Genomic DNA, 16,008 nt, shown 5'->3' on the forward strand with positions numbered 1-16,008 from the left:
AATGTTAAATCTAAATCTAAATGTTAAATCTGAATGTTAAACCTAAATGTAAATGTTAAATCTAAATGTTAAATCTAAATGTTAAATCTAAATCTAAATGTTAAATCTAAATGTTAAATCTAAATCTAAACATTAAATTTAAATCTAAATGTTAAATGTAAATGTTAAATCTAAATATAAATGTAAATGTTAAATCTAAATATAAATGTTAAATCTAAATGTTAAATCTAAATCTAAATATTACATGTAAATGTTGAATCTAAATCTAAATCTAAATGTTAAATCTAAATGTTAAATCTAAATCTAAATCTAAATGTTGAATCTAAATGTTTCGGGTGAAACTAAATATTTAACTAATATGCAAATTAAAAATGCCGACAACCGGAAGTGCCAAAATAAAAGCTCGAGGAGGTAAGTGTGTGTTTATAGCATCGTGTCAAATAAGAAACGAATAAAAACCATCTCATCCCAGGAAACTGACTCTTGGACATGGTTTATCGTAATAATAACTACCTAAAATAATAAACAAGTTTGGAGAAACTGTATTTGAAGAGAAGATTATTGTCATTTTAATGAAAAGTGTGGGACTTATGATGACCTGTAGCCATAATAGCCAGCCACAAGGGGTCTCACTTTGACTGAATGTTATGTCCTTCACACAGTCTGTGGTCCTCACTCATCATGCTCATCGTCACGCTGTCATCACTCTCTGTCGTGTTCGCATGCTGAACGACAGTAACGTGAACAATTACCGTACCTGGTCAGGGGCGGGAGGTGATATAGGCTTTTAGCATGCGAACACGACAGAGAGTGATGACAGCGTGACGATGAGCATGATGAGTGAGGACCACAGACTGTGTGAAGGACATAACATTCAGTCAAAGTGAGACCCCTTGTGGCTGGCTATTATGGCTACAGGTCATCATAAGTCCCGCACTTTTCATTAAAATGACACTAATCTTCTCTTCAAATACAGTTTCTCCAAACGTGTTTATTATTTTAGGTAGTTATTATTACGATAAACCATGTCCAAGAGTCAGTTTCCTGGGATGAGATGGTTTTTATTCGTTTCTTATTTGACACGATGCTATAAACACACACTTACCTCCTCGAGCTTTTATTTTGGCACTTCCGGTTGTCGGCATTTTTAATTTGCATATTAGTTAAATATTTAGTTTCACCCGAAACATTAAGATTCAACATTTAGATTTAGATTTAACATTTAGATTTAACATTTAGATTTAGATTTAGATTCAACATTTACATGTAATATTTAGATTTAGATTTAACATTTAGATTTAACATTTATATTTAGATTTAACATTTACATTTATATTTAGATTTAACATTTACATTTAACATTTAGATTTAAATTTAATGTTTAGATTTAGATTTAACATTTAGATTTAACATTTAGATTTAACATTTACATTTAGGTTTAACATTCAGATTTAACATTTAGATTTAGATTTAACATTTAGATTTAGATTTAACATTTACATTTAGATTTAACATTTAGATTAATATTTAACATTTAGGTGTAACATTTAATATTTAGATTTAACATTTAATATTTAGATTTAACTATTTAAAATATCTTTAAGTTGACAAATATTGTTGTAAATGTGATAAAAAGTGACCGTCAAAAATTCATACCAGTTTTTTAAACATTGTTTGAAGCTAAATGTGACAAAATGTTGCTGTTATTTTCAGCGTGAGCAGCTTTACAAAAGGCGCCCCATATGCTATGACTGCAGCCGCGATTACGTCGAGGATCGGGGTTGCCAGATGATTACTAATTGTATGATATGTTGTATACAAAGAGGAAAATAAGTATAAAAATAATTATTTTAAGCTTCCAGTGTGTTTTATCAAACAGCGTATAATTTATTTTACACAAAGTCTGTGTCAATCAAGATGTCTCGAAAAAATAAGTACAGAAAACGTTGACTTGGCTTTGATTAACTTAACCTAAGCGTGAACAGCACCTCCATTGGATGTAGACGCAAACTGTAGTTAATGTACACCACATGACAAACTGTAAATAAACAAAAACATGACGCTGTGTACAGTGTTAATGATATATAACACAAAGAATCCTGGCCGTTTACATTAAACCAGTCAACTCAACTCCCCTTCAAATTTGTTTATTAATCAGGACAAAAAATGCTCTTGATATATAAACCCAGTCACCCAATCATACACTATTTAAACTCTTCAAACATTTACAGTAGATACAATAAAAAAAGAATAATAATAAATAAGACTGTTAATGTTCATCAATTGAACCGCTTTAAACATGCCTCTGTTTGAGACACTAATTAGTCCTCCCCTTACAATTTCCGTAGGTTTAAAGAGAAGTCATTTAGAATATGTTATGACAATGTTCAATGAGGCATTGTGGCACATACACACACTCTTCCATTAATAGGAGAATATGTAGTCTTAAAGACTTGGCCTCTCCAGCAGCAGCAGTTAAAGGCTGACAGTTCTTAAGGATTTCTCAACCAAATTCAAAGTCCTTCATTTAAAGACATGATGTCTTTAACTTTTCCCAAGTGTCAACTGACTTAAAAGCAAGTTAATGACATTTTCAAAATATGCTATAAGTATCAATTTACAAAGGGTCACATATCAATACTTGAAGTGGCCTAAGAGTTTTAATCCAGTACTTCTGCTCATAAAGCACTATGCAACACTGGTAAACACCTGACCCATTGTCACAAAACAGCCAAGTTAAAGGGTTAATTCACCCAAAAATGAATATAAGCATGCGTGTATGTGACTTTCTTCTTTAAGGCAAATCCAATCAGTTATACAAAAAATTGCCCTATCCCCTCTAAGCCTTTCAATTAGGTAAGTGGGCATTGGCTGTCAGCAGTTCAGAAGACGTAAAATAAAGTGCGCACATTCATAATAAAATGTCCCTGACAAGGCTCCGGTGGGTGAATAAAGGCCTTCTGTAGCAAACATACATTTTTGAAAAATAAATATCCATATTTAAAATTTAATAAATGCTTCTTTTTTTCTTACTTCTGCCGACTGTCGTATGTGGAAGCCGTCCATGTTAATGACGTAGGACGTCGGGGTTGAGTGATTAGTGACAAATGCAGAGACAAAACAAAATGACAGTCACAAAACAAGGATGTCAAGATAAATGTTGGAGGATTTCAATGTAAGCCAAGAGAAGACCTTTGCTAAAGTAAAGGAAACTTTGTTTCCAACGCTCATGCATATCTCAGAGGCGCATGCCCAACACATACATCCTACGTCATCCACCTGCATGACTTCCACGCACCACAGTCAGCAGAAGTGAGAAAAAAAAAAAAAAAGTGTCCATTACGTTTGAAATAATGATATTTATCTTACAAAAATGCATTGATTTCCTTCAGGAGAACCCCCGGATCCGTGTGAGGGACGTTTCATTACAGATGCGTGCACTTTATTTCACGTCTTCTGAACTGTTGACAACCAAACACCCACTTAGCCCCACTGAAAGGCTTGGAGAGACCTGGACAATTTTTTATATTACTCCTTATTGGATTCATCTGAAAGAAGAAAATCATACACCTAGGATGCTTTGAGGGTGTGTAAAACACATTTTCATTTTTGAGTGAACTCACCCTTAAACCTTTCATTAACCACCATACTTCCAGAGAAGGAGGTATTTACCCAGGTCAGACAGACAGACCGACTCTTCTTTTAGTGTCATGGTCTTTGGTGGCCTCTCATATGCAGGAATTGAAAAGACCAGCAAAAAAATTTGAGAACAGGCTAAGCTCTGTGACACGAAGTGATGACAGAATGAAAATGCATCTGTTGTGCATTTTTTTAGAGACAAACTTATACATTTTCTAGCAAAGATGACAGTCAATTAAAAAACAGTCCCAAGTCTCAAAAGACTTTTGGAAAACAAAAAAAAGTCAATCTGATTTTTTAATATGAAGAGATAACAGACCTTTGCTCCGAAATAAAGCAGCAGATCGGTTATACAAGACTTCAATGAAAATGTCATTTCCCATGTAGTACTTTATATAGTTCTGTGACACTGACAAAGATGTTAAGCACACATATAAGAACGCTGATTGCCTACAGCAGCATTTAGCAATTTTCTCAGTAGATGCTTGCTTCTCCAAATTCAGGAGGCACCTGTTGAAAACAAAAGTATTTAACAGCAACAACAAAAAATTAATAAGACAAAAATAAGATTCACAATAAAAAAGGTACTTACTTTCATCATCCGAATCAAAACCAAAGAGGGATGTGCATTTGTCTTTGTGTGCATGTAGCTCTTCCTCACTGTTGAAAGACTGGAAACATCGAGAGCAACGTTGCCTGGTTGACAGTTTTTCTGGCTTTGACACAGAGCCTAAGAACTTTGAGCCCACCTGGGGTTCCTTCCAACGTTTTGGCATGCTAATGTAAGACTCATCCAGATAGGCTGAGGGAAGAGGTCGAACAAATTGTTTAGTCACAGGTTTTCCTAAAACCGTTGGTTCCTGCTCTTTAGTGACTGGATCTGAAGATTTGGGAGGAACAACTTTGTCACACTCACTATGCCCATTAACAAGACTATGGTTCTTGCTACTGTAGTTTACAGAACCTTTATTGAGGACCAAAGGTTTTTCATCATCATCTTGATTTCTAGGGTCCTTCAAATTCGCTGTACCTACAACTTGAGTAAGTGAAGAATTTTCTGGTGCTTCCATACCATCTTCCAGGCTTTGAGGGACTCCATGCCCTGTTGGTTCAGATTCTTTGGGGAATGATTTTTTTTCCAAATTTGTATCGAGTCGATAATGATTTTTCTCATGCCTATACAGGAGCATACTGCTGTCAACTTGCATAGAGCATCCAGGAAAGCAGCACAATGCTCTCAACGGATGATGGCCTAACATGTGTTCACTAAGCTCCATACGTGTTTGGTACCTCTCCTTGCAGCCGTAATGGTAGCATGGGAACTTCAGCTCACCCCTGTGGCATATTACATGGTCAAAAAAATGCTGAGGGTTATATAACTTTCTGCAACAGAAAAGACATTTCTCCTTTCCAAAGTTAAAAAAGAACAAAAGCGCCTTCTTGTCACCATGGTGGTGAGACAGCACATGTGATAGGACAAGGATAGATTTTGCACTAAACGTACATATCTCCACAGGGCATCTGACATGTGTAGATGCTCCAGTTCTTTTTCCCTGGAATGGTGTGGATGGCTTTTTGGGTTTTGGCCCATTTTTATGTCCCATTGGATTTATTTCCTTAAATTCAGCATTATTGTCTTTGGGTTCCTGATTCTCAAAACTGCCATCCAGGCTATTTGTGCTCTTTCTCCTCTTTACATCTTCTCCATCCTCTTTTTGATCTCCAGAAGTAATCTTCTTCTTTTTCCGCCCAGAGTCCAGAATTTCATCTTTTCTTTTCTTTTTTGATTTGCTCTTGTCTTTTGTTACTTCTGTACTTCTATTCTCAGGTTCAGTCTTGACATTGTCTTTCTGACTTTCTACACTCTCGATTTTCACTTTGCTGTCCTGTGGTGATGATGTGTGAACCTTTTCATCAGGGTTATTTGTCTCAGGCTCACTCTTCACTTTTCTTCTCTTTCTGGTCATTCCATTTACCTTATGAGCCAAAGTGTTTTTGGTATCGGAGTTGTTGTTATCTGGCGTTAGTGTTTGCATAGTCTTTGCTCTCTTCCTTGCTAGTCCTATTCTGAAAAACGTTTTGTTCTCATCTATTGACTGAGATCTTTTTGCTAAAACACTCCTTATATGTTTTCTCTTCATCTTGCAAACGTTCTTCTTTTGTTCTTCTGATGTACTTGGGGGATCTGAATCCTTAACTAACCTTGCCCGCAATCTCTCCCTAGGCTCTGAACTTTGCCCTTCCCTGTGAACATTTGTGATGTTCAAAGTGCAGTTTAACCTCATTTTGAGGTTTCTAAATCTATGCTTCACAGCAGGATTCACACGTTTAAACAGTCTTGTCTGGGCACATCGCAAAGTGGTCTCAATGGCATTCTCACAAATATTTTCATTTAAAAGCCCATTAGACTTTTTCAGCTCCTGTATGTGCACTTTAAAATGGACTGACGGGCTGCGCCCATGAGTGTAGCGTTTGTGACAGAACATGCACTTTCTGTCAATCCGATGATGCCACATTGCATGCCGTAGAATGTATTGGAATTTGGTTTGTTTATTGCAAAGGCTGCAGTTAAATGATACCTGGCAACCTGCATCACTTGGGGGCATAAGGTCAGGGACTAGACCATCAACAGCTGTGTGCATTTCCAGTGATGTCACATCAGGTCTTGGTGACGGCAATGGCACCTCCGTACTCTCATGCATAATTTTAGAAGTGGCAATCTCACTTTCACTCAAAGTAGGCCCTGTATCATCAGGGAGCATCCTCACTTCAGTGAGAACTGGAGGAGCATCCCCATGAAGACCAGTCACATTTTCTGCTGTACTATTAGGTATAGGAATGGCTTCAGCTGTGTTAAGATTTTTCACTTCTGTTGGAAGATCAACATTAGTACTTTCTGGAGGACTTATAGGACTGTAAGGACCATAGTCTGGATATTTGGTGTTTGCATCTTGGGGACTTGACAACTCATTCATTGGATGTTGAATGAATTCTTTAACCGACTCTACAATGGCTTCAACAGGAGTGGATACTTCCTCATTTATAATTGGGATTGGAGTAGCCTTGATTTCTACAGCATTTTTAATCTTTGAAGCAGCTCCAGGGCTCTCTGCCGGTTCACACTGTTCCTCAGCAGACTCTCTTTCTTGTTTGGATTCATTATAGTCCACCTTAACTTCATCTTTGGGTAAACTGTCGAATGACATTCCTTCGAATTCAACTGTCCTTGAATATGTGTGGAATTTATGTACCAAAGAAAGGCCTTGCTCCTGGAAAACGATCTCCTCTCTCACCCTGAAGTCTTTTTTCCTATATGGAATAGACTCTGATAGCAACTTGATAAAAGACGTAGCATGGTCAGGCCATTTCAAATTCTCTTGAGATGCAGTTTTGTCAGTACTGCTTTCAGTCATATGAGGGGTTTCTGTGGAAAACAGTGAGGCCTGGACATCAGAAGAGAGGTCAACTTCATTATCAGGGTAGGAAAATTTCATTGTAATTTCACCTAATGGCTCCTCAACTGAAATATCCTTTAAAAGATCTGAGTGCTTTGGTTTCCTTCCTGGTTTCTTGTCTTGTTGAGGTACACTGTTTTCTGCTCGGGGAGCTAACTGGTCCAAAAGCCATTGTGGTTTCCTTCCCTTGTGCTTCAGAGTGTTCAGCTCTGTCTGCCGGGAAAGGAGTCTCTGGCGTCTACTATTTAGTTGCCTGACATGATTCTTTGCCAAGTCCAACTGCCTAAATGAACGCCGAACTGGACTGGCCAGTGAATCTTTTACAAGCTGTGTCCCTGGCTTCCTCCCCCGCCTTTTGCCTGGATGTTTGGAGGATGCTTCCCCTAAAGCAGAATTGACCCACGTTTTCACTGACTCCACTTCCTGTATTTTTTGATTGGTTTGTTTCTCTGCTTTAGTGATAGACTCATATGCATTGTCTGAATAACACTGACAATATCCTTTTACACAGTAGCTTGGCATCCACTTGTCCCTTTGCATGATTTCACATAAAGTTGCTTTACCAACCTTATCGCTCATCAGCTTCAGACAGTTCGTTTCAATGTTGAGAAGGCTCCAGAACTCAGGGTCAAAGTACAGGTCTTTTTTCAGGATCTGGAGAGCCTCAAAGCGTACACTGTTACCCAAAGACTGGTGTCTGCATGGTACTCCTGATCAGGGTGAGTATATAGGAGGAACACATGCTTGTATGACTCAACAGTTCTTTCTAGGAAGAAAACTAGCAGTGCACAAGCTCTACAGACCTCAAGGTCATTAGGGAGTAAGTATGCAATGGTCTTGTAGATAAGAGACTTGGTGACGGGATCATTCTTAAGGTCAGTCTGCAATGCCCGTGCACAAAGCTCCACACAAAACCCCAGGCCATCTTTTCCAAGCTGAAAAATAACATTTTATTGCCGTTATCATTTCAACAAAAGACAACACTGAAATGAACATTTCATAAACACTTTCACGTGTTTAAACTATTTTTTGTTTAATACAACTAGTAAACTGATGAAAAAAAATATATTACCTCTGCCAAAATCACCTTCATAAATGGGAAAATCGCTTTTGTGTTGGTTGCTGACAGAATCATTAAGTTGCATTCCTCTAGGAATCCCTGCTTAGAGCGGTTTAAACGCAGGTAGAGTCTGCTCCATATGAAGACCAAATCCCTTAAAGGGAATAAAAAAAAATAAAAAAATACAGCAATAAATAAGAATGTGATCCTCTGCACCTTGAATTCTTCTGGTCAGGTTGTTACAATGACTGTGTAAAAATACTGAATGCTAGACGTAGGGGCAATAAAATTCCCCTTGTAAATGTTCATAAAGCTCTAGAGACCCACCAAAGGTAGTACATATCTCCAATCTGGAGCTTCTGAGATAGGAAGCCTTTACTCAGCATCAAAACAGTCTCATCTTTCTCCTCATTCTCCACCATGCAGAGTATTTCTACAGCGTCCTTCCCATTGATGTCTGCCATCTTTAGAAAAGAAAACAATAGTGTGATTATGACATTGTTCATTATATTCCAATACTTTAAAAGAGAAAAAATAATAATTTTAATATAATTGTCAGATGTTTATGTTTATATACAAACACCACACTACCATTCTACACAAGAACAGTCTACTAAAACTTAAGTCAACGTGATATTGTACAGTTAGAGATGTGCCGATACCCTTTTTCTCTTCCCGATACCGATTCCGATACCTGGGCTCAGGGTATCGGCCTATACCTAGTACTTATCCGAGTACTTAGTACTTAACCTGGGTGTGTATTAGGGGTGGGCGATATCTCGATATTTAAAATATATCGAGATATTTTTTAAACACGATATGGATTTTGACATATCGTATATATCGATATATTGTTTATATTCTGATTCCGCCACTTTGCTTGTTTGCCTTCCCTGTGCTGTGCTCGCCCCCGCTCGCTCGCCCCCCGCCTCCTTGCTTTTGTCCCTTCTCACCTCGCGTGTAGAGAACTAGTCAAAAAAAAAAAGACAACTGGCTCCATTATATGGAGATACTTCAGTTTTAAGGCGTAGGGCGAACGGCAGGCAGATGTCTACTGTAGGGCCCAATGAAACGCGAACGGAATCGCGGAATCCAGTCATAAAAATGGAATTTACAGTTTAACGCGGAATGTCACGGAATTGGTCAAATTTTAAATAAATTAATCAAAAGTCGGTCATGCACTTACATCAAATCGCGAAATGGACTAATATCTGCAAATATTAACCCGGAAAAGTCTATTTAAATATGAATCCTGCATGTTCTGCGTGTCTGTGTCAACGAATGGAGCAGAAGCGCGTCTTCATTCATTAAACACTGAAGCTCGCATAACGCTCGCGCTGATTTCATTGTCTTTCCTCTCTCTAAATAAAGATGTGAACACATGAGGAACATCTCCAGAACTGCACTGAGAGTCACTTCATGAGCATCTGACCGTCTGATTTGAGTAAAACTACCCTCATATATCACATCATAGACTGTAGTATCACATACACAGAACTGTAAAGGTAAACCCGTCAAAATAAAAGTATTTGACTGAAATCTATCACTATTGTTCAGCAGAATTTACATAGCCCACTAATACTACTATTAAAATGAAACGAACATAATTTTATAAGGAATAATCACACAACATTTCTCCCATGTTTTATTTTTAATAGTAAATCCCCTTTGTTTACCAAAAAATAAAGTTTGCTTAATTTTAAATAATTAAAAGATAAATTAAATGAATGTTTTATGCCTTCATTTGATAATCAGAAAAATGTAAATACACAGAATTTCTGAAGGGAAAAAACATTTCACATAAGGCTATTTTAAGAATTGTTTTTAACTAATTAAGTTGTTTTTATGCATTTAAATAATTGCACATGCTAAAACACAGAATTAGGTAACAATAAAACATATGGTGAAGAAAAAAATAAAATGTTTCATAGGCCCCTTAACATGTAATTTTTGCCATATTTGTTTTTGCAGTAGTTTTTTGGGGGTTATTTTTCCTGTAAAGATATCGAGATATATATCGTATATCGAGATATAGCAAAATATATCGAGATATATTTTTTGCTCCATATCGCCCAGCCCTAGTGTGTATCTGTATATACAGCTGATATACAGCTGTATATACTACTAGCCCAGTGTAAATTGCTAGATAGCTAAATACATAGCTAAATTACTATTTTAATGGGCTGCCATGAAGATCTTTGAGTGTCTGTGTTTATGATATGACAGTTTTCTCAAATGAAACGGTAAATTCTCATGAAGTGATGGTTTATGCGTTCATGTCCTCATATAGTGACGGACAGCAGAGACTACAAAACAGCGAGCTCCCACGCATCTGCGCCCGTCACCCACAGAGATGTAGAATTTGCAGGAGTAATATTTAAATAATATTTTGCAGTTTAATATTCACAGACACTAGTATATATTCGGCTACTGTCTGGAGCCCTGCGCTTTGACTAACACGGAAGCGACTGAACGCAGCTGCGGGTACCCGAATATACTCGGGAGTCGGTAACTACCGGTACTATAGAAACATACTGCTAACCACTGATCTATAATGTTGAAGCAGCTTCACTGTCTGTTGGCAGTTTAGAACGCGAGGAGCGATCCAGTCATATATAGATCAGTGCTGCTAACGCGTCTTCATTTCTTCTTCGCTGCTCTAAACGGGTTGCTTGTGGCAAACAGCACAACTTCCTGTGTTTGCAATGCATTCTGAGCAGCGAAGAAGAACCATGCAGCGGTTAGTCAAAGCTATAGCGGTCATAACTAGGTTTTGTTTAAGAAAATGGTATCAGATCAGTATATGGGTTCATGTACTCGCCGATGCCAGAATTTGTTGTGGTATCGGAGATATTTCCGATACTAGTTTCAGAATCGGAAAAACTCTAGCTACAGTACAGTATAATTTTCATGACAACCGCCCCACTGCAGTTCCACTGAATTAAAAATTATTTTGCAGAACTTAATTTGTTCCTTCAGTTTAGTTAAATTGTGTCCAAGTTGTACTAATTTATTTTGCCAAAATAAACAGAGACAAACACTGTGGTAACACTTGGGTCCATTTCAAGTTTTTTACAAGTTAGAATGTTTGGGTCTCAATCGTTTCAAACTACTTGCAGAGTTTCTACTCGACAGGTAAGCTAAACTTCATTAAAGGTATTCCTAATATGTTGGAACGTTTTATTGAAAGTAGCTTAGTTTTACCTGTTGAGACATGCCTTCATTTTTAAAGACCCGGAAGAGCTGATTGTGATGTTTGAGTTGGGGAAATTAATAAACGGTAGGCATAAATGAACAAGTTTTGGGAACAAATAATTAATATCTTCTTTTTTGACATATCATGTGCAGGCTCCCTATTACAGAGTATTTCACACCCGCCAGTAATTCATGGTTTCGTTTTCCCAGATAGCTCAATTTGAATTTTTAATTGCTGAATACCAACTGCTTTAGAATACTGGGAGAAACAGGAAGAGATGAGAGATGGGCTCTATCCTGCTCGTGTCCCACAGCCCTCTAAATTTCTAGACACTAAATTTCTGCTTTCCATGTTCAAGGACTTTGTATTTTAATGCCTGAATTACATCAAAAGTGTAATTTGTACACCAACCGCTAACTGCTGTAGTTGGTGCCTTTACCACCACAGTGGTACAAAAACTGCCACCATCACAACCCTGATACTGCATTCATTTACAGTAAAATATTTATTTTGCATGTGACAAATTGCATGTCCTTTTCTTTATATTGATTTTCAAAACTAAAAATAGGATTTGCCTTGCCCGTTTAACTGGCCAACTTCACATTGGCCTTCTTTGCGGTCTGAAAAACTAAACTTTTAAATTTAAATAAAATGTGTTACATTTTAAATAAATTATTTATCATACACCTAACTGTTTCAGCCCAGCTCAGTTCACTAACTGTTTATGTGCAGAGTTCTAGACTCTCAAGAATATTGCCATTATAAATCAATGAAGGCAGCTCTGCACATGCCCAAATACACCCATGACTCACTAAGAGAATAGGTACAACACTTGCGGACCATACACCGGGCACGCTGATAGTTTTTCCCATTTTTCGGAAACACCCTAAGTGCACTTGTGCTGTGTGCTTTAGACCTTGCACTTAAGATTGTTAAAATATGGCCCTAAGTCTCTTATTTACACCGTCTTTGCTTTGCTAATTAAACATAATGCATTCCAGTCTTCTGCACCACTTGTTTGCAGTGCATGTTGGGTGTTACACTGTCCAGAAACTGTAAATGAGCAAGATGAAAATAAAATAAAAAAAGTTTGAATTATACATATTATACAACTATTCATTTTACTTAATATCAATGTAAAAACCACTTGATATGGACACCAAAATCAATGGATTTGTGCCCTGTACTGCTGTCGTTATTATATATATGATTTCAGTTTAATGTTTTTCATCTTCCTTTATAGTGGTTTTTACAGAGATGTTATGTTAACGTAACAAAATAAAAATAGTTTTAAAGGGATAGTTCACGTAAAACATGCATACCATGACATATGCGTGTGCATCTCTCTGCGAGTAAAAAAAAAAAAAAAAGCACAGAGCATATCATCGTAAACAGTCAAGTTTAGAAACTACCAATTTAGGAGTCCCTTGAAAAGACACACAGGACTTTACACAACAACTTTACGCAGTGCTTAACCAGAAAAAGCACAAGTCAGAATGGAGAAGTTTTACTTTTTATAAAAGTATGAAATCTTTTTCAGAACCAAAAAAAAAAAACTATGTACAATCCAGATACATCAAAGACCATTTCACACCAACTGTGGTGAAACTATCAATTCAATAATTTCGCACTCACCCCCTTGTACAAGCTGTCATGAAGAGAAGCTCTCCAAAGGCAGATGAGGTAGGCTTGCTTGAAATAGAGATGTCTTCCTACAACAGAGTGCCTGATACATCTTCTGGTCAGTGCCAATGCCTCCGGAAGCCTCTCACATGCCACCAGATAACGCACACGTAGCTCAAAGAAAATGGATACTTCTGAGCTCAGATATTTGTCCACTGAGAACAAAAACAATAAAAAAAGACTCATGTAATAATCAACTCCATTAACAGTTTATGAAATGCCAGGTACAGATTACATATTTTTAAACAAAAGCCTGATTGACTGACCATCTTCTTGTGGTACCTCTGAATCCTTGAGAATGGCCTCAAGAACAGGGTTTGCCCAAGGACCTCCATCTTTGATAATTTGTCTAACCTGCAGGAGGTAAACATTCTGGTGTCTTACCAGGCTCGCATAGCAGTCCTAGAATAGAGCAGGAAAACAGTTTTTAAACATCAAACCATTTACATGGTAGCATATGAGTAACTCAACACAATAAGCGCTGAAAGTCCAGTAAGCAGAATTCAACAAGATGCTTCACCCAAGAATAACAGGACTGAGGTAATGCAGTTACCTGAAATGAGTCTACAATGTTTTTCAAAGGATGCTCAATGAATTCATCTTTTCCAAAGAACAACAGCAGTTCGAATATACTTCTGCAAAAAAAAAAATAATAAAAAAAAAAAAGTGATATTTTATTTTACAACCTGTTGCTCCAACAAATTATACTGCAAGCCTTTTTTAGTCACTTTTATAACTTCCACTGGATTTAGGTCCTATTCAGACAGGATTTGTTTTTTATTAGGAGGTGGGCAAAGATGTTTTCTGGAACTTACACTGCATTTGCTGTCTAATTCACTATTGGCAACTGCTCTGTTGTATTAGGATATATTCTCATGCTTAATATCCCAGCTAAATACTCTTTTTGATAGGTCGGTTACATGTCTAGGGCTTGTATAAACCTCAGCAATTTAATCACACACCATTTACACATGAACTCACAATTAAAATGACAGACATCCAGGGTAACAAATACATAAAGGAAGAGTTCAGCCAAAAAAAAAATAAAAAAAAATAATAAATTCTGTCATTTTATTTACTGACCATCATATCATCCTAAATTATTTCAAATTACGCTAATATATTTCTTAATATGAAATTTTGAAAAGTGTATATATGTAGGACAAAACAATTAAAACAGTTTTGTGTTCTGGCATAAAATAATTAACCTTGCTTATTGTGATACTACTGGATATGAGGGACAATACCAGTTTGACCGGGATTCGGTTTATTTTAATAAACATGTCTAAGTTAGCTGACATTGATTAAATGAATGCTTAAGTTTAATGTACACTGATTTTAAAGTAGGGCTTTACACTGTATGCATGTAACCTATTTTTCATCAGCATTCAGTATGAAATTTGACTGTATGATACAATTAGACATTTCAAGTTACTTTTACTGACTCTTTTTTGACTATCTGGGGGTATGTTAGACTGGTCGGTTACAAAACCTCGGTTTAAATGTTCAAGAAATTTGTCATCGCCCACATCCCTATTCCAAACCTCTGACTTAATTTCTTCTGTGGAACAAAAAAGCTATTTTGAGAAATGTCTAAGTGATTTATTTTCTTTCTTTCTTTCTTAATTTTGGTAAACTCTTGTTTGGTAACCAATATTCTTCAAAATATCAAATGTCAATAATAATTATAATAAAGTCACATACGTTTATAATGACATGAGGGGGAGAACATGACGACAGTCTGCTGACTTAAATGCATGTTCTACTTCCTTAAAGTTTTACAGCACTCTTAAGTAAGATTTAATGGCAAAATCAGAAGTATATACTCACAGGGCCAGACTTCTCAGTGTGTAGCGTACATGTTCACACTCTGGAGGGAATGATGCAGCCCCATGGACAAAAGAGCACAGAGCACTCTGTAGCACCTGGAGCTGGGGAAGAGGCACCTGCCATTGCCCGGTTTGCTCCACCACCAACTAAAAGAAAACAAAAAGAGAGTATCAATAGAAAAATAAAAGATTGACAGAATATATTACGATCACCATATGCTCCTAAAGCCTGAAAAGGGACTTGTAATGTTTGTTTCCAGTCATGGAAGTCTAGCATTCAATGACAGTACATTAACTTACTGATACAGATTAGAAAACATCAAACTTCGATAAACCACCATTAAAAATATATATTTAAAAAAAAAAGTTTATTTATAGAGAGAGAAGGATGGATTCATTAACTTGGCAACGTCTTCATTAGAAATAAAAACAGCTTAGTAACGTTAACTGTTGGGAGAAAACCAGCCTTTGCAGACACTGGTTAATAAGACTTTGACTAACGTTACTGCTAGCACTGACAGCATCGAGATATTATATCATTTAACACCCTATTATCGTGAATAAGCATTTATGAAACTGGCTTGGACTGTTTTCTGTTTCATAAACTCCCTGGCAAATAAAATATGAAGAAGTGTGCATAAGCTGCTCCATCGCAGTCTGCTTGTTTTGGAATGCAACTTGGGAATGCTAACCGTTAGCCACATGCCAGGCTAATGAAGCTAACTGAAAGAAAGTGACAGCCCGAGTTCGCCAATTCGTGATTAAAATAACTTCTGGATTGTTGAGATCTACCTCTGTGGTATTTTGAAGACACCACTAGTTACTGAGGTAAAACACAGTGTAATTTTGGCTCACGGTGGCTGTACACTGGGGGAGGGGAATCTGCTGACATGCTGCTAACACTGTTAGCACATCTCTGTTTGCTTTTTTAAAACAAAAATTTAAATAGCTTGCAAATGCTTTCGTCTAGCCTGTCATCTTACCTCACAGAATCGTTCACAGTACGTCTTGCTCTGGAGTCCCCGTTCATCGCTTGCACTTGTCTTCAACAAAGTCTCCAGTTCTTTCTTAAACCTGTCTAACTCCAATTCACTCTCTTCTTCCGCCATACTGCTTGTCTAGACCAGCTCGTACAACAGAGACCAT

The 16,008-nt window shown here is 37.0% G+C and overlaps 1 protein-coding gene across 1 annotated transcript; it reads right to left on the reverse strand.

Annotated features, from left to right (window-relative positions):
* Nucleotides 1-2,067: 2,067 nt before the first annotated feature.
* Nucleotides 2,068-16,008, reverse strand: LOC113110643 (uncharacterized). Its single transcript, XM_026274803.1, is given in 10 exon segments — nt 2,068-4,149; nt 4,232-7,786; nt 7,789-8,029; nt 8,167-8,308; nt 8,482-8,618; nt 12,986-13,188; nt 13,300-13,435; nt 13,587-13,668; nt 14,864-15,009; nt 15,846-16,008. Coding segments are annotated over 10 exon segments (4,779 nt in total). The 5' UTR covers nt 15,972-16,008; the 3' UTR covers nt 2,068-4,138.

The sequence above is a fragment of the Carassius auratus genome, chromosome 1, assembly GCF_003368295.1.
Source record: "Carassius auratus strain Wakin chromosome 1, ASM336829v1, whole genome shotgun sequence".
In the NCBI taxonomy this organism is placed as follows: Eukaryota; Metazoa; Chordata; class Actinopteri; order Cypriniformes; family Cyprinidae; genus Carassius; species Carassius auratus.